The sequence below is a fragment of the Melanotaenia boesemani genome, chromosome 15 (assembly GCF_017639745.1).
Source record: "Melanotaenia boesemani isolate fMelBoe1 chromosome 15, fMelBoe1.pri, whole genome shotgun sequence".
Lineage (NCBI taxonomy): Eukaryota > Metazoa > Chordata > Actinopteri > Atheriniformes > Melanotaeniidae > Melanotaenia > Melanotaenia boesemani.
In genome coordinates, this window is record NC_055696.1 from 6,046,345 (window position 1) to 6,066,505 (window position 20,161).

Below are 20,161 nucleotides of genomic sequence, written 5' to 3' on the forward strand. Positions count from 1 at the left end.
GTTTAATTAACTCATATGTGCCGTTGCAGAAGCTATAATGGGGGAGGGAAGTCACTCATCATAAGAACATCCTTCCTACTGACTTACTTCAAACAGTTTCTCTGTGTGGTAACAGAGATACACAATCCCAGTAATCCTCACAAATCATGATCAGTTGACAGGGTTTAAACACAACCACCCTTGAGGAAATGTACAAATCAATGAAGAGAGTAAAAAAAAGAGAAAAGATGTTTGTTGGATTCATTACTCGTTGATCCAGGATGGCCGAAACAGACTCTTACAAAATGCCATCTTATTCCAGGCTAGATGAAAGTGCAGGTAGGGTGGCTAATTCCTGAAATAGGGCTGTCAATTATGTATGTTTGAGTCTGGCCATGTACATGCAGCTTGAGAGGTACTTTGGCTCAGCAAAGAAGAAGCAGAAAAGGAAGGACACTAGAGGGAGACAATTTGTTCACATCTGCAGCCTTCTCCACAGCTTTCCCTTGGCTTCAGATTTTCACTGTAATAAGCTCTCCTGAGAAAAGCAGCGACTGCTCGATCTGCGGTGATCAGAACTCATTCACGTTATTCAAAAAATAACTTCAGCAACATCTCTGTAGCATCCTGACGGTAACAATTACACATTTATAAAAGTAATAAAAGGTGTTTACTGTAAGCTCTCCTTAGGAAATAGATTATTTCACATATGAGTGTGCTCTCCGAATATGTGCGAGCTTCTGTTTCATTTATGCAAAATCCCCCTAGACTTCAAGTTTCACTTTGTATGTACACATCAGCATTAGACTCCATCGATCATCAATGCCACTGATGCATCTAAACATTTAGAGATTAAATGGAAAATGCCTGCTTTGATACCAGGTTACATGTGAGGATCTCTGCAGAAAAAGAGGGTACACATGATGTGAGAACAATTTCTCCAAGGTCAAGAGAAGATTGTGAGGGTGAAAAAGAAAATACTGCAACAGGAAACAGGATGCTTCTTCTCAAAACAGCATCTCATAACACTGTCAGTGGGTCTGTTGTTTCTCTCACTTTCTTTTTCCCCTCAGCTCTTTCACACATTTACGTCTTTCTCCAATCCTCATATTCTGCAGCTTTGGTGCGACAACTGAGTTAGCAAGAGCAGTTTCTTGCATGCTGAATTTTATTCATTTTCATTTTGAAATCGATCATCTTTCACCACAGGAATCTGGTTACACTAGAAAGCTCTATACTTTTCTTGACTATTCTGATCATGATGGTGAGTTCTAAGCACAAAGAATACAAAAAAAAAAAACCTGTGTATTTCTTAAAAAAACTTATTCCACCAATTCATTACAAGCTTGTCAAACATTACAACTATTATGAATGTTCCCAAGTACTGGTGATAAAACTCTGTGTTCAATATCATTTTAAAGGAAATATATTTATTAATATTTTTGTAAAATAAAAAAAAGCCTATTAATTTTGTACTAAACTGTGCCACCATGCATGACTGTCAGACTGAAGTATTATAAAGATGGAAAAAACATTTGAGGCACTTTCATCAGCCAGTAGTGCCTGCTCAGATTAAAGCAGAGCACAGCTTTATTTAAAAATCTTTACAAGTTTCTCCTTCAGTCACGGTTGAAAACAAATCTGGAAGCTTAAATAAGAGCATTACCCAATAAATATACAACATTTTGGCAGAAATACATGACTGTCAGTCTAAAATTTCAACAGAATACGGTTCATCTGTTTTGGCATCAGGTGATTTTGGCTTTTAATCTGGCTCCTAACCCTTGATAAGATATTGTAAAACGTCACGCCTGCTGAACCCTATCTGTCACGTTTAACTTTGTTGTCTTCATGGTATGACAACAGAGAATAGAAAAGCAATAATAATACTCAGAAAACAGAATAATTCAAAACTCTACAGTGAAACCCTAGGCTCTGGTGTTTTTTATTTTAAGCATAAAACAGAGGTTGCTCTTCATGTGTTAAATCCACAGTGGCTTTTGCACACCTTGTGATGGACTTTAAAACCTTTTTTATTCCCCAGTTTATTCAACATCAGTTTATAACCTCCCTCACTTCTTCGTCTTTGTGCAGCTGCATGAGTGCATTTGACTTCTTGTATTCACATTTTTAGGTATATACTGAGATGTCACCACTCATCTGGCAACAGTAATGTAATCATGAATGTTTCACAGAATGACATGGGACTGAACAACAGTGCAAAGATGATATAATGAGTAATAGTTTTTCACATGAGGTGTCATATTTCCATTTTCTTTGATGCTCCCATGCTAGAAGGAATTACCAGCATTTGCCTCCGTAGCTTTGTTTCAGAGCCACAGACATCTGCAGTATGGAGAGTCCCATAACTAATGACAGACTTTTAGCTGCATAACTGACAAAAGTGTTGTTATTTGGGCTTTATCTCAGTCATTGTTTCAAAAACATGCTGCCTGGCCAGATAAGAAATTCCCCCCTGGTAGAACCCTCAACAGTCACCACAGACAGGCCTATTCAAAGAACTGACACTGACTGTGAATAATAAAATAGGATCACAAGTCACATTTCACACAGAAGACTTGCAACATCTGCTCATGCTACAGTTAATGAAAACTGCACTTATAGAATATTTTTTGCTGGGCTTGTCTTTAATACATAAAAAAAACATGTGGGCGAGGCAGGATTTAAACTGACTTTTAAAAATGTGATATTCTTTTATGAGTTCTGTTAATACCATACTGTGAAATTAATGTAGATCATAAAAATGTTTCCCATTTCACATGTCCTGCACGTTTATTCATTCTTAATATCTTACCCCAGCTTCTTCTTTCTCAAGGTTATTAGAGGGCAGAGGCAGCTTATCTACACATACATTGTGCAGAGGGCAGGGATGACAGCTCATTATAGGTCATCTACACGAAAAGATCCATAATTACGCCAGTGCAGGTAAGGGAACCATACTTTATTGATCCCCATGGGAGGATTTTTTTTTTTGGCTATAATAATGTATATATCAGTTAAAGGTGAGACCTCAGGGTCAGCTGTAGAGATTCACTATCTTGCTTAGGGGCACATGAACAACACTGAAACACTGATTTTATGGGTCTGAGGATTTTCTTTATTAATATTTTAAAGTATTTTTAATTTTTGCCTAATCTCAGCTGCATTTGAACATTTTTTTGGTGTCCGGTGTTTCGATAATTTAACATGTGTTTTAACATTTATAAGAAACGAGTACAGTCTGCAAGTATAGGTGCCGTTTAAAGCTGTAATGCACTATTAAACAAAACAATACACTTCTCATTGGTAAAATGTTCATGTCCCTCATATGATATTGCTAGCTACCTGTCAGAAAATAAAAAGCAGTGATTATGAGGGCTAAAACAACCAATAATTGTTTTTATTCAGTTGTTAGTATTCAATTATCATTCAATTATAAACAAGATGGAAGTCTACTGGTGCTGCAAAATACCTGTTTTACACTTTGCTTCTCACAGTATGTAGCTGTCAGCTGAATTAAAGTCTGATTATTTTTCAATAAACACTTCTGAGGCATAACAATGGAGATTATCTATATAATAACGAGAAAACGGAAATTGTCCCACTTTTTTTCTTTTGGTACTTTCTAAGGGACTATATTGCACCGCGGAAGAGTAAGAATTAACTGTAAATAATGGAAAATAGTTCGCTGGTGCTTTTGAAAGGCTCAGTTTTCAATTGCATAAAACGCTGTAAACAATATTAATTGAAAACAACATTCCTCGTGGTATGTGTCCACTGAATTTGAAGAGCAATAAGCCACTGGCACCTCTTGTGGCTTATTGCTTAATTAAATGACAAATCGGAGGATTGGTTTGCAGATTGCCTGAATTGACGTCAATTGGATTGGTTAGGTGACAGAGCCAGGCTCCGCCCCCTGTGGGCCAAGGTAGAGCGTGCTTAGAGAGGGAGGAGGGAGCAGGGGGCTGAGCTGATCCCACGTGTGACGCTTTCATTCCCGGCTCAGTAATATTCTCATAGCGGGGCTTTGCATATCTCCTGCCCTATCTGTGTGTGTCTGTCACTGTTACTGTAGTCCCAGCCTATAGTTTGGAATAGATATGGAAGGAGACGGGAGTCAAGCCACATCCGGAAGCCTAAATGATTCACAACATGACCCGGGGTAAGAATCTTTCTAAATTTAAACCTAAGGTACGATTTTTTTCATGTTACAACATCTTGGAGAGGACTTCGACTGCCGTGCTGGATTCGTCCTCACAGTACGCACTTAAACCGTGCACGGGTTTGTTTCCAGATGCAGTTTTAAAGACCACAGCTTTGTAGCGAGAGTGGCCTCCCCCTTTTATGTAGATAGAGTGTAATTACTAATCGCGAATGTCTTTTCATAGTCTTCCTTTATCCTTTAAGGTCGCTTTTAGAAGTAGTTAGTCGTCAAAATGGCCGAACTGACATCTGGACTCACTTCTGTTGTGTTTTCCCCTTACAGTAAAATGTTTATCGGTGGCCTCAGCTGGCAGACCTCACCAGGTGAGACTGTTATTCTCTTTTACACCGTGTCCAATATTTCTTGTTGTTTTGTCGCTGTGACTGAGTGCTCGTTAGCTGCTGGCGTGTATGTGCGAATGTGCACTGTGCAGTAGTGTACTGTATGGGATATCTGACTAGTGTGTGCGCACGATGTTATTTTTGATCTCCGTCCATCTGAAGTCCTCTATTCGACCCCTATGCGCATCGCGGGGTGTTTTTGAAATGCAGTGACAACAGCATGCCCATATGTTTCTGTCAAATGACCCGACATATTTTCCTCTGTTCACAGACAGCCTTAGAGACTATTTTAGTAAATTCGGAGAAATAAGAGAATGTATGGTGATGAGAGACCCCACGACAAAACGCTCAAGGTAAATACAGGGCTTTTCTACTTTTCCTTTCCAGTGCACATGACGATATCGCTCACTTTGACCGTGTTTAGTGTTAATCCAGCGTGTATGTGTGTTTGTGTGTCCGCGCGCCCATGTGTTCGCGTGTGTCCCTGGGTGCGCGCGCCTGCGTGTGGTTTCACAGCAAGCCAGATAAGCTTAAATGCTCGCTGCTGTAAAGCTGCGGCCGAATGCAATTTGACATTGACTTTGTGACTGCACCACAATGTTGGTGTAGCGTCGTCTCACACAGTAACATACCAAATAATGATCAGCACCGTCCTCTGTGTCGGTTTCAAATCTGCTACAGGACGTCCATAATCTGGATTATGATATATTTACAAAGAAATATTGTAACAGTAATAAGGTCATAGGAATATTATGCCTGCTGTTACACGTTATTGTTGAAAGTTGTATTATTTTTTCTCTAATCTTCATTTGTAAGTGTGATAATTTCTCTCTTTTTTTTTGTATTTTAACATTGTTGTTTTCATCTTTGTGTCTGTTTTGCAGAGGATTTGGATTTGTTACGTTTACAGATGCTGCCAGTGTAGATAAAGTCTTAGCTCAACAGCACCACGAATTAGACTCAAAGACGGTAAGTTCATTTTATCTACGCTTACATAAGTGTTTATTCCATGTTGTGTCTTCACTCTGGGACTTTACGGTGCCTGTGGCCTCGAGGGCATGCACCTACGAGGTTAACAGGCTGTGTCGATCAAAGCCATGCACATGGGCTAAATGTATGATAGCCCCCTTCAACACAAGCCAAGCAATAAAACACAACTCCAGGGTGAATATAATATGTGCTCACTTTTACTTCACTGGTTGAGTGGGGCTGACACGCCCCCTTCTTTGCTGCAGCCACATGTGCAGAGTGCACATATCTCATGTGGACACAGAAGGGCGTGCTGTCTCAGGACTGCTGCCTTTCTACTTTTTGACCCAGCAGATATTATACTGTATCACCTCTGATGTGCTGATAAGGCAAGTGTGAAAAATAGGTTTGAAACAATGCACCCCCCCCCCCCCCCCCCCCCCCCCCCAAAAGATATTGCTATCATGGCAAAAAAACAGTTATTTATTTGCAAGTAAGCTGCATTGATTTTTTTAAACAGCCTATGTGTTGTTCAAACTAACTACCGACTATAAAGAAAGATTCTTTGTACTATTTGAATAATATAATTCCCCATCTAAAAAAAATTGTCGAGACATTTTGTGTCATCGGCTTGTATTTAGAAATTTGTCAGTGGATGAATATTTAAAGAGGCTCGTCCTTTTTGAGAGATGTTTCTAGTAATGGATTAGATAAGGTTCAGCTGACATTATATCTGTCAGAGATTTTGCCTTGAAATCTAGATATGCTAGCTTGGCTTACGTGATGGCACAGTGCACGTTCGGGGGGGAACATGCTGTGTTTGTTATCTTGACCGAAGTCAACTGTTCATCAAAGGATATTTATCAGGATTTTAAAAGATAAATAGCTCAAACTTCAGGTGGCAGTGTGTACTGCGCAGAATCGCCAAATCTATGTAGAAATATTGCAAGTAATTCAACTTTAAAAATTGTTTTCCATTGTAAACAAATGTTTACAAAATGTGTTTCTTGGCCATAAGACATAATATTACTTGCAAGATTTGTAGTATGGTGTCTGTTCTTTTTCTTCTTATATTAGGGAGCTATGACCTTTCTGGCTAGTGTACAAAGCAGCTCACAGTTGGAGGCTTTACTTCTCTGAAGGGTCTTATGGCTTTCATTTTTCTGCTGGTCTAAAATGGGGTAATTTACTTTCATTTATAAAAAAAAAAAACGTGCATACCTGTACAAAATTACAGATAATAAAAAAATAGCAATACATAATAGGGGTAAATGGTTTCCATAAGATACTCCCAGTTATTTTTCTGAGGAAGGTTTGTTCCTCCCGGTCTTTAACTTGAGGTGTGTTTTAGTGTTCCTGCGTAGATGCATTTTATTTGTTATGTCCTCGGCCCTATCAGCTCTATTACTGTGTTATTGGAATGAAGGTGATAAGGACGTACCAAGGCTTCAATTTCTGCTGCGAAGCAGTGAATATAGAGTGAAGGCAAGGTGAAATGACCAATAAGTAAAGCTGACAGCATTACAAAACTCGCAAGCATCTACAGAGGGGAATCCATACAAGCACATTAGGGGGCTGCTTGAAGGGGGTAACGGTTCAAACACACTTTGAATCTAGAGCAGTTTGATAACTTCAAATTTGACATTTTGAATGAACAGCTTTGTGACAGTTTGACAGCATATATACTTACAGCAAAGGTCGGGGGGAGAGGGGTGTGTGTGAGGGAAGGTTGCACATAAAAATATTCTTACACCTGAGAGCCGGCCTGCACAGCTCCAGTCTACAGCTGATGTTTGATAAATAGAGCAGTTGATGCTTCATTGCCTTGCCCTGAGATGCTTGGTGAACTGGGGCAGCAGGAAACAGTTAAATTCCTTGTGTTATTTTAATTAGTCTGTTAAGATTACATTGGTGACCTGCTAATACCATACTTCCAAAGCAGGGTTGTTTTTTTATGTTATAGTTATTCATCGCAGAATTATTTTTGCATTAAGAAGAAGGTGAATCTTTTTTTTTTTCAGTAGTATAGCCAGCAGACATGAATGTCATTATCTAAATGTTGGTGGCCTTTGTCTAATATTATAGTGGCATAGTAATGTAAATGATCATTTATAGCAGTGGAACACTTACTGTACCCTAAACTTACTATTAAAAGAGCTTCAGCTAGATTTTTTCAGATACTCGTAGGAACTCAGTCACATTATATCTTACTTATTGTAGGCTTGAGGCCACATTTGGCAGACTTATGTCTCATATTTCAGATTTGCCAGTATCTGAGAACCGAGCAGTGACATTTTAAGGTCTGAAATGAAAGCGTCATTGCTTATAAATGTAAAGCCACAGCAAAGTTTTTCGTGTTAACCTAACTGCCGGTCACTTACTCCTAAAGCTGCTTTTAAAACATTTCTTGATTTATTATAACTCCCTTCATCAGGGTTTCCTTAATTAAAAATTAAAAAAATGGAGGCAGATTCTTGACATTTCAGGGGTATATGTTTCCCTTTTAAGAGCTGACATTAAACAGTAAGAAAGCCCTGGCCAGACTTGATCAGGCAGTGATGTGTTTACATGAACACTGTCTTTAACTTCTAAGTCACCAAGATCCAGGAATAGTTTTTTAATGACCATAAGACAATTATTTTGGACAGTGACTTTTAACAGTCTATGGCCTAGATTTACTATGGCTTTGCACCTGAAGCAAACCCTGTTTTGGTGTTGATTTGTTACTGTCTCTATTTAATTATGAGGTGCAGTGGTAATTAAGTGCCTCAAAGGCAAACAGTGACAAAGGGACACAGTGGTCTTTGGGCCTCTTTCTGTTGCGTATGTATTTTTGAAAGCTTACATTTAACATCACAAAATTTGTAGATGGGGTTTTAATTAGTCACTAAGAGTAATTTACTAAACTTTGTGCCTAAGAAATGTAGAAGATAAACAGGTGTTGATTAGAATAATGTAAAGAAGACCTGGCATCCCTAAACTAGGCGGAGTCATGCAATACCTGGTTTGTTTTGTTCTTTATGTTAGCTTGTTTTGTTTTAATGGAAAGCCCATAATGTCGTTTGCTGGGATGTCATCCACATTTTCTCTGGTGTTGTGACGGAGTTTGGAGGGATATTATGTTAAATGGTGAGGAGGCTGCGATGTGCTGCAGGGTTATATGCCTGAGACAGTTAATCTGCCCTGATATTTATTGAAATAGAAAGTGAAATGAGTGTGTCATGACCATATATTTTGTAATAATACTTACAAGGAAATTTGATTCTTTGATAATATGCATATTTAGTGTTCCTTTTTATGAAGGTCAATGTAATTGAAATACAGACTTAACATAGGTTTGATAAATAATAAGATTTGGTCTAGTCAAGTATTTGCAGAGCGTCACATATATAAGTCAGCTATTTGTGTTGTCTTCTTTATCATTTGTTACTGGACTGTCTCTACTCTGCTGTTGTGTACCTTAACATTTATGCTATCAAGATAGTGCTGCATTAGGACCTATCTTATCTCTTATAAAGTTGCACTGCAGCAATGGAAAAACAGGCAAGGCTTGCAAATATGAATAGTTTTTGATGTGTTTGCAGATGTTGGTTTGATACACGTGTCCCTCTTTAACAGTGCTTGAATACATCTTTGCTAGTTTCTATGTCCTTATTAACCTTGAAAAAACTGAATGCCTAAAGGTGATATGTCAGGGAGCAAGTTGAGTCATAGTAGTTGTACAGTGTAAGTTTTTTTTCTTTTAAGGGATTATTATTATTCCCATATTTAACATTAAATCAGTTAACGCTGCACAATGTGCAATATCTCAGAAGACTGCTTGGACAGCAGTAAATGGTCGACCTTTTTCTCAGCAGACATTTTGATTTGGACAAGCGCAGGTGTATTAGTAAGGACTGCATTCCACTTAGAGGACGTTCTGCTTTTGTGTGTGCTCAATGACTCACCAGCATGCCTGTGTATAACACCATATACTAAAGTATTTGTTTGTACAATCACCTCAAATCATCATAATATTCAACAATAGTATTACATATTGCATGTTTTCATTATATCATGCAGTCCCATAATTAATGCATTTTTCCTGTTCTAACAAGCACACACAAAGATAAGTTAGCAACTAATGTATGCTCCAGATTATTACTTAATTATAAGTACAGAATTTTTGCATAATGGTAATATTTTGTGAACAATAACAGAAGGAAACAGAAAACTAAAATGGAAAATCCAAATTTAAAATGTACTGTCGTCATTTTCATTTGTTTCCTTTTGATGAATTTGAATGCGTTGCTCTAGTAAAAGAAGAAGAATCGAGACATCTATGTTTAATTTTCATTGTTCACAGGACATGAATCAGTGGAAGATGGTTCTGCTGCATTAAAAATGGGTTTGGGTGTTTACTGTTTCTGTTTAACAGTGAAATGCTGTTACCAAAAAACATCACTCCTGGGGCTAGAAAGCAAAAACCAAAACAGTTGTTTAAACAGTTCTTAAAGTTTCACTGTCATGAAATTTTAAAGATGTCTCCAGGATGTAGTGCTAAGGAGAAAAAAAATCATAGAGGAGTTTGTTAAAGTTGGTTTGAATTGTGGGAGAATCTGGACTGGTGGTTTCAGCCTATACACTGAAACAACCAGAGCTCAGTGGAAAAAGACCAACACAGCAGCTTTTTTGAAGGAAAGTGTAATTTAAAAAAGTAATAAGAATAAAAACAAATTAACAAAAAAACACCTAAACAATTAATTGTAATTATTTTCTTTATATAACATAAACTAACATTTATTTCAGTTTGTGCACGGGGGGGGGGGGGGGAGAAAAGACCACCCCACCTGCAGTAAAACATAGTGGTGGTTATATCATGCTGTGGGACTTCTTTGCTGTCTTTGGTGCAAGAGGCATTTTCACTATAACAAGGGAATCATTGAATCAAAAGATTACCAAGATATGTTTGGATAATATTAGTTACCTAGACTCAGATAACTAGGAAATGAGTGTTTCAGCAAGATAAAGACTCCAACCACATTACAAAAGGTTAAAAAGGACAGAAGTGGATGCTTTGAAACAGACTAGCAATGAGCTCTGACCTAAAACTCACCAGAAACTGTTGGAGAAAACTGAAATCTGTCTGCAGAAAAGACACCTGAAAAATTGGACATAGCTTGATTACACAGGAGTGAATAGTGGCAAAAACTGCCAACAGGCAGGTGTAAGAAATGTCTAAATATATAAATGTTGCGAAAGCCCCTCTGAATAAATATTTGCTTCACAAGAGTGCCAGTAAGTTTGCCAGGGGTTCGTACTCAGTTTAGATTATTTCTTTGCTTGTATAAGTTCCTTTTTTCTTTTGTTTGGATGGCCTTGGGCATTTTAGTGAAATTTTCAGATAATTAAAAAAAAAGTTAATAATCAGATATTCTGAATTTGTAATTGAAATTATGCAGGTGCCAATAATTGTGACCATCAGTGTTGTTGTTAAAAGGCAAACAAAAAAGAGACATATTTGATTCCACAGTCATTTAAGCATAATTTTCCCTTCAGTTGAGGTTAAAAGAGCCATAGAATCAATGGTACTTTCTACCAGGATAAACAGAGATAGCAGATGGGCACATCATCACATTCTTTTTCTTCTTTTTTTTTTCTTTCTTTTTTTTTATACACTGCATGCTCTGCTTTTTTGTCCGGTTATGAAAACACTCAGACAAGGATGAATGTGAATGAGACATATGGGGAAACATAGCCTGGGGGCTTTAAAACACACATGCTGGTAATTCAGAACATATTTACCATTTTTCATGATGTTTCATTCAGTTTCGAAATGTCCAACTCATAACATCTGTTCACAAAGATGTTTCAAGACAGGCTGGCACAAACGGGGCAATCATCATACATGACTTTGCATTTCAGAAGAAAAACTATTGAAATACTTTGCAAGGACGTCCACTGATTGCTGGTTGGTATTTTTTTTTTTTAGGTAGAGTAGATATGAAATATTTATCTGAGCAAGATCAATCTACAAAAGTTATATATTAATGTTTAAGCATCAGTCATACTTTGAATGACATACATGTCTTCTTTAATCATTACAAGCTGTAAAGTCTGGCAACATTTCTGTTTTTCTTGTAACATAAACATATTTTTATAGTGCAGGGTAATTCCAGCCTTTATGAATGACCCCAGGTCAATCGGTGCTGGCAGTTTGGATGTTTTCGGTGAAGCAGGAAGCAGCCCAAGAGGAAATCACGAGAAGACGCATGGATGAGCAGTAGCTCAATAGGATTTGGACGTAAAGTCAAATCAGCGAGCTAAAGTGACTTGCTTGCTTTCAAGTAAAGCAGGTGCTCCATCTTCTGCAGTTAATTAAGGTTGAAAGCTGCATTAGTACATGTTGTATCTGTGACTTGTCACGTACAGATCATTGGATGTTTTCTGGATCATATTCATTATGGCGTGGTGTGGTTTTAAGAACATGACTAAAGGAGCCAGTTTGCTTGTTAAGCGTAGCGTTGGTAGACTTCTCATTAGTGATTTAAGGATCATAACAAACTGACTTTTTGAGATGTTATTTCACAGCAAAAATCTGTAAAGATTGACAGTGGAGATATTACACATTTTTGTTGTAATTTCTTGTCGTTTTCTGTTGCTATCACACGCGCACACCTGTGGACATGCTCAGACACTTTTATTGGGAGAAGCTGTAAGCTTTGATAAGGCTTTTCCTTTTAGCTTAAACACCACATCATCACACTGGTGTAGATATGTCTTAAGAGAGAAAAAGAGAGTTTACCCAGGAGCTGCATTAATATATGAAATCCTTTTGTAAGATGTGAACTTAAGATATATGCTGTTTCTCTGCCCTGATCTCCCACAGTCGCATGCAAAAGCAGCCCTTGGAGACCCTCTAGTAAAAGGCAGTGGAAGATAAAAAAAAAAGGTGGGGGGGCGGGATCCTTTTGGTCTGTATTCTCATTTATTACATTGACATATCAGGTTGTATAATGTTGTGAGGAAATCTCTGCTCTCTGTGAGTTCATAGATGTGGATGTGGCAAAACTTTGGAGAAATTCTTGTGGTGATGTATAAGTTGAGCAAATATGCAAAAGTGTTTTAGGCCACTGCTGCATGAGGTACCTTACCAGAAGCACGCCTTAGCATGTCAGTAGTCGTGCTCATGTGCTCCACAAGAACTGAACCGTGTAGACTGGTTAGATAGTTAAGATTTATCTGAGGCACTCACGCTGCAAAAGGCAGACATACTGTAATTGCAGGGCTCTTTGAAAATGACATCACATTAGTGGTTGCCAGTCAATTGTACGTAATAGGTTCTGCTACCATAAGATTACTAGAGTAATTGAATCAATGGGAAAAGGACCTCATACATCGTATAGACAGCTGTAGATAACAGTTTTTGGTTATAATACCCTAATCTATGCACAAAATAGAATATTTTCTTACAAAAAAAGCATGACATTTATCATGAGTGTGTAATAGGTCTGCCATTAGGTTGAAATTGCAATTGTGTTTTGTATCAATAGGGAAAAAAATAATAGGTAAACACATTGATGTGGTTTTTCATTGTGCATTGCATTTTGATTGCAGTTTACATTTGAACACATCACACCTCCAGTTACAGTCATTTCTCTCAATAACAGTATGATATTATGGCCATATCCTCCAGCCCTACATGTCTTTGGCCCATTCAGGTCAGAACAGATTGTTAATTTAGCTCCGAGTCTGATTTTCTCCTCATAAAGAAACCCCAGTAGAGTAAGGTTAATAAAATATTTTTACTGCTGTTATATGATGACCATAGAACTACAGCTAAATCAGAGGTACAGCTTTCTACAATAGATTTATGTGTCTTTAAATTATCATGTGTAATACCTTTCAAGTGTTTTAATGGGAGTCGTCTGTTGGATCTTTAGCAGAGAAGAAAATTGGCCCTAATGTTTTTATTTTTTGAGAGCAGTGCCCTGCCTTACACACCCTTCTTGTTCAGAGTTCTCCTTATGTTCATGAACATTAACACCAGTGAATGTGAGAGAGAGGGTTTTAGTTACTTAGAAGTAGGGCTGCAACAATTGGTCGACGTTGTCGACAATAGTAGACAATAAAAATAGTCGACAACGAATTTACCTGTCGACTATTGTCGGAAAAGAAACAAAAAAAAACAAAAACAAACAAACAAAAAAAAACCTACAGAGTGAGACATCCTCTTCTTTTCTTATCTCTGCTGAGAGGTGCCCATGCACAATAAAGACCGCCAGCGGAAAAATATGGCGACCGACCAGGGAACAAAATGGCGGCAGAGGATGTCAAAAGTCTGGGATAACTTCACATTAAACTTATAAAATAAATTAAATACATGTGAGATTTGTAAAGCGGACCTTGCGTACCACAGAAGTACATCTGCAATGCTTGAACATTTAAAGAGGAGGCACGTCAGACTTAAATAACAACCTCATGCAAGATTTAAAAGCTGAAAATGAAATAAGAGACATTTAATAATTATGAGATACATAATCCGATTGGTCGACTAGTCGTTTTTAATCAGAATAGTCATTATTTGTAATCCTACTTAGAAGGTACTCAGGGTTAGTAGATTTAGGACCAATCCGATCCAACATTGGTATCGGGCTCTGATATTGATGTGATTGACGGATTGGATATCGGACTGATTTCTCCGATCCAACCTTCCAATTCACGGAGAGACCTCTGGATGTCCCGTGTTTACAAATTATAAGTATTTTGCAGGTTTAAGTCAAACAATATATGTTGATAAAGAATCAGTTAATGAAATATTTCTATTAGAACTGGTATAAATAAATAATTATATATGATTTAGGTTCTTTTACTCCGAGTTTCTAGTTGAGTCGCAGCGTTACCGAACACCTGCACTGACAACTCTGATGGGGAATGAGCTGCCTTCGTTTATTATTAATAAATGTTATTAATTTGCGTATATTTTAGTCTGGAAACATAAAAAAGCAAGACAGCAATTTGAAGTTTGTATACAGCTAAGAAGGGAAGAGAAAATAGTACACAGCAGACATTCGCTTAAACGTTCCAGAGTGGTAAACTTCCAGCAGACAACGGGAAAACTGAAGGGAATAGCCCACAGAAACGTTGCTCCAATTCATCATTCTGATCAATCTGTCTCTGTTTATCAAGGATAATTCTGGAAAAGTCCGCTAGCTAAAATGCCGTAGTCCTGCGTGACAATGCAACTCACACGAAGAAGCAAAAGAAGCCGTAGGAATCTCAAGCTTGGGCTGTATTGCTCATACACTGCAGCTTGTTGAGCATGATAGGCTTATTTCACAGCGCTGCATTAGCAATGCTTTCACTAATGCACGTAAAATGTGGAGCATTTTAAAGAGTTCCATTTGTAGGATCTTCACACAGAAATAAAAGTTCTTGCAAATCAGCTACATGGAGTGAACAGCAGCTTCTACGGTCAGAGCTCCTCTTTAGCAGAAACGAGCCCTGTGAGCCGATACTGCAGACCACAATCTGTCTGCAACGCTGGCAGATTATCTAGCTAAATTATAACCACATTTGCTTTTATTTTAATTATGAAGCAGCAATAGAAAATGTTTTTGATTTATTTTTGAAGGTTTTTCTAATAAATGATTCTGTAAAATATTTAAATTGGATTAATTGTGTTTTATCAGTTTCTCTCTTATCAAGAAGCGACGTGTTGTTTGCTTCAGCCTACATGAAACTTAAATAACAAAATAACAACAATAGTAATAATGACAATAATCACGATAATTTTCACGTAAACTTATTTGATATCCGAAAATATCAGTATCTGCTGATATCCAAATTTCCGAATCGAATCGGAACCTCATAAAAGCGGATTGGTGCATTTCTAGTTATCAGTGACCTGCTGACTATTACACAGCCACAGAATTAGTCCGAACTCTTCCACAGACATGCATTGTGAAGATCAAACTTTGATTGAAGCCGTCTAGTTTCACCTTTAGATGAACTTCACATCTTAAAGGTTCACATAGGGTTTTTTTTTTTGCCACTCTCAGATCTAATATTTAACCATTTATTACACGTGTTCCCTGCTGTTTCCTTCTCTGTTCTTACATCAGCTTGTAGTGTGTTCCCAGAATGCATTGCAAGATGTTACAGAATATGTTTAAACTTTTTTATATTCCGCTTGCAGAGAATGGTTAAATCAATAGAACATTTAGACAGCCCATTAAGAAAAATACTTCCTTCAGCAACAACATAGGCCAAAATGTTTGAGGCAAATTACTAAAAGTTTTTTTTCTGTGAGTTTGCAAAAGTCTAAAGAAGAAAGTATCGACATACTGTGCAGACTTTAGTGAAATAACATTTGCAAGCATACTCAAGCACGTGTTATTAAAGAAACAAATCCATTACCCAGCCCCACTTGAATGACCCTAAAGCTGATGGTAAGTGTGTTACATAACAAAAAAAAAAGAAAAGAAGGAAGGAATAATCAGGTGAAACAAAAACTTTAAAATCTTAGAGGGAAGATGATCTGCTGCAAAAGGTGGCATATTGTAGCTCCGTTCTTATTGCTACATTTTCTGCTTGGGCTGGTTTGGTGGCTCTGTCGCCTGATGGCAAGAAGCTTTCTGGTTTGAATCTCAGCTGGGTTATTTTAGTGTGCAGTGTATATACAGAAGATTCTCTCCTAGTACTTCAGCTTCCTCTCACAGTCCAAAAACATGCAGTGATTGCTAATTAATGATTCTAAATTGATCTTAAGAGTTAGTGTATGGATGTCTAGCCTGGTGATGCAATAGTGACCTACCCAGGGTGTCGCCTCCCTGCCCCATACAACCCTGAATTGGGAAAAGTGAGTATAGAAAATGGATGGATATAGTCTCCTCTTAATTTTCTAATTTCTCAAAGGAGGTATTCATCACAGTATGTTACCTAAAATGATTCTTGTGCATTTCCTAGAAGGATTGCTTTGTAAGTCCTCATCGCATAATTTGGTTGTTGTGCTCTGAATGAGATTAAAACAATCGGCAGTATAATTTTAATGTAACTCTGAGCAGACAGTTGTTTTCCTTTCACACTGTAATTTCTTAAACTGTCAGAAAACTATGGCATTTGTTGCTGCTGCGTTCAAGTACCCCTTCGCGCATGTAGAAGACAGAAGTCTTCACATTGACTAGAAATTCTCAGCAGGACAGAAAAACAATTAGTTTATTCAGTGTGATAATATATATATATATATATACTTTTTGGTAAAAGCTTAAAAAGTAAGATACATAACCAGGTATAGGACTTTGGTATTCAGAGCATAATATGTTGTCTTTGCTCAAATAGGGTGCACAAAATAATTGAGTTTGAATTGGTTATGCCTGGGGCTAAGTGCTAAAACAAATCTTTAAATGAAATTCATTACAAGCAGGGTTACCGTGCCCAGGTGTTATTGAATTCATTTCTCATTTTGACCTGATTTAGAAAGATAACGGTAATAAGTGAGACTGGCAGAAAAGATGACAGGGACATTGCACATCATGGCTTCCCTTCAAACAGATTAAAATGCAGTGAGCCTCAATGGCTTAATTGATCTGTGCAGATGGTGTATTTTCTTCTTGAGTTTTCTTTCAATTGTTTTCCACAGCAGGATACGATGTCATTTTCTTAAACAAATCCATCTGTGCTGAAGCAGTAACTTTAACAAATACTTAGAATAAAGTCCTAATAATAAATATTTTGGTGTTATATGTAGCTAAATGTAAAAAAAAAGAAATAAAATAAATAAAATGGTTGTTTTAAGCACATTTTTTCGGAGACATTCAGTGAAGGACAATTTAGGATGACATTGCTGTTTGAGGCAGTTCATTGCTCTTTGCTTTAAGTGCAAGGTTAATGCACACCCACACACACACACACACACCGCCACATACCTTCGTACCACTGAAATTAATGAGGAAAATGAAGCTAATGAGATAACAAGCACAAGATGGAAAAACAGGCTGATCTGACGCATCCTGCTGGTTATTTGGCAATATCTGGAGGCGTCACCGGCCTCAGACTCTCATTTTCTTCCTGTCATATTCAATCAGCGATTCCTGCCTAAAATAAAAGCGAGTCTCTGCCGTGACCGTGTCCAGCAGACTGTTGCTGTGCCTGGCCTCCACACTAACTTATCTTTTTTTTATTTGTTTTTTTTTGTCTCAGTTGGGGTTGTTTTTAATATATGTGACTTCATGATTAATAGATAATTTGGTAGTTCCAGTATTTTTGTCTGAAGACGCAGTGTGTAATTTTTAGTAATAAATGTGTGGCTTTCTAAAGTACATCGCCCAGTGGAATAAATGTTGTAGATCATTTGCAAAAGAAAGCAATTAAGTAATTGTTATTAACCAGCTCATTTGAAATACTTTTGCCTGCTGACAGACAGTCTTAGCTTGAAATAACGCCAGTTGCTGGGTAAATCTGTATACCTGGACAGTTTATAAGGGTCCAGGTAATGGGGCTTCAGGGAATTTTATAGTTGGGATTAATGTACCAAATGACAAAAGGCCCTTTAATGCATGGCATTTTACAAATGAACTTGGGACCAATTATCTACAGTAAAGTATTAATTAATTTAATAGAATTAAAGACTATAACATTTGAGTACTATTTGCTTTAATGCTTATTTATTTTTTCCTTTTTTGGAGGTCCATCATTCTTCTGTAGGATATCAAGCTTCGTAGAATCATGTATCCATCTGGTTTTTGAACAAAAGATCCCCTGTGTTTATTGTTATAGCATAATTGGCTCCTTTATGTGCACTCAGATTGTAATTGCAATAAATTTGACAATCTTAAATCCAATGCTTAGAATTACTTAAGTTTGAAAGGCTTTTTGTATCACAAGCTAATTTTGTAGTTTAGATTAATTACCATCAATGTGAGTTAAAAAATTAAACATTCAAACAATTATTTGCAGATATACTGGAGTGCTTGAATATCTGTGAAGTTTATAAGATTGTCTGTTTGTGCATCAATGATTTAAAACATCACAAGGATTTCACACAAATTTTAGAAGTAATTGAACATTTTGCTCGATTGTCATGCATAACTAAACCTTTCTGTTAACCTTTCATTAGTCATATCAGCGTAAGGGAATTTTTGCTTTAGCTTTTAAATCTTTGATGTTAGTTTGCTCACTTGAATCATTTGCTTCAAGTCGTTAGCCATTTCATTACATACATTTTATTGTTTGGTGGAAAAACTTGGATGCTTGGAGCGGTCTTGCTTGATAACCCACTTCCTCTCGAGATCCAGATCCATTAAAGACAACAAGCCATCCGAGCTTAGATGCAACGAGACAGGCCCAAACCATGATATTACCCCCACCGTGTTTCACTGATGGGATGAAGTTATTAAATTAGGTTTCTATCTTTTCTTTTAATTCAGTCTGATTTAAAGCAAAACATTCTTCTTTAGTCTCACCAATTCTTAAAAATACTTTTCAGTAGTTGACCCATTTTGTCCAAATTGATCTGTAGCAGGTGGCAGATGGGCAGCAGTGTTAAACATTTTTCTGATGGTCAGCTCATACACATTAACATTATTAAGATAATGTGTCTTTACAGATCCTCATAATTTACCCTCAATTTTTTTTTATCTCATCTCTGTTGCAGACATTGCTATTGAAAGGATCTTTACCTCCAAAGAGGGTTATTAACTTCCTGAAAACCTTTGTTTATATATTCAATCTGTCTGACTGTTTGAAATCTGATGATGTTTACTGTGCCATTCATACATAAATATAGATAATTACAAAATCTTCACCAAATGTGAACATTTTAGTCTACTAAATGTAAACTAAAATGTTCGAAGTACATTGCTGTACTGAATTGTTAAAATGCTTGCAACTATTTTTGATAACAGAGACTTTGAAATTGAATTTTGAAGCCTTTGTTAACACCTGTTCAATACTTTTCTCAGCATTTTCATTACCAACAGTTCTTACCATTCTTCTCTCATTTTCAGATTGATCCTAAGGTTGCCTTTCCCCGACGCGCCCAGCCTAAGGTAAGAATAAAATGGTCATTTAATGTGCTTGAATCACTAGCTTACCTAATTTTGTGTGCAGATACAGAAATACAGTACATAGTCTGGATCCATTGTCTTTACTTGTTTATACAGTTTCCCCCAAAGCATAAAAATATTAGATTAGTGTTTGAAATGAATGTTTTTAAATGAACTTTGTTGTGTTTTATTCCAATTTGGTGGCATGTGATGCAAATTTTAGTCAGCAGTGCGGTTAAATCACTACTTCTCCATCTGTTTAATACAACAGAGTACAAGTGGTGAAGCCATCTTGCTTTGGTAATTCGTTAGCTTTGCTTGTGACAGACAGGTTTTGATGAATGCATCTGCAGAGAATGTTAGCCGATGGTTGGAAGTTTCATTCTGTGGAAAGAAAGAATCAAGACCCTCCTGTCTTGCATTGGCTGTTACAGTGTTTTTGATGGTACACATTAATGTTAAATGGCAAGTTTTATTTTCAAGTGAATAGGCTGATATCTGCCTGACTGAATTTGCAAGAAATGAATGGTGACTTCTCACTGACAGTGATGAATTACATTTACTGACTGAATTATTAGTCTGACTTGTTCTGCAGCATTTGGAGCTGAATGAGACTGAATGACATGAGTGATTTAGAAATATCT

The 20,161-nt window shown here is 37.1% G+C and overlaps 1 protein-coding gene across 12 annotated transcripts in view; it reads left to right on the top strand.

The window, feature by feature from the left end:
* Positions 1-3,974: 3,974 nt before the first annotated feature.
* The window catches only part of msi2b (musashi RNA-binding protein 2b), a 234,964-nt gene continuing 218,777 nt past the window's right edge, over positions 3,975-20,161 (top strand). For all 12 annotated transcript variants that reach the window (XR_006012873.1, XM_042007574.1, XM_042007575.1 and 9 more), the window contains exons 1-5: positions 3,975-4,141; positions 4,466-4,506; positions 4,796-4,877; positions 5,409-5,493; positions 19,479-19,520. Coding sequence is in view for 11 of the 12 variants with exons in the window: in XM_042007574.1 (XP_041863508.1) it covers positions 4,080-4,141; positions 4,466-4,506; positions 4,796-4,877; positions 5,409-5,493; positions 19,479-19,520 (312 nt within the window). In the remaining variant the exon portion in view is untranslated. The remainder of the gene's footprint in view (positions 4,142-4,465; positions 4,507-4,795; positions 4,878-5,408; positions 5,494-19,478; positions 19,521-20,161) is intronic.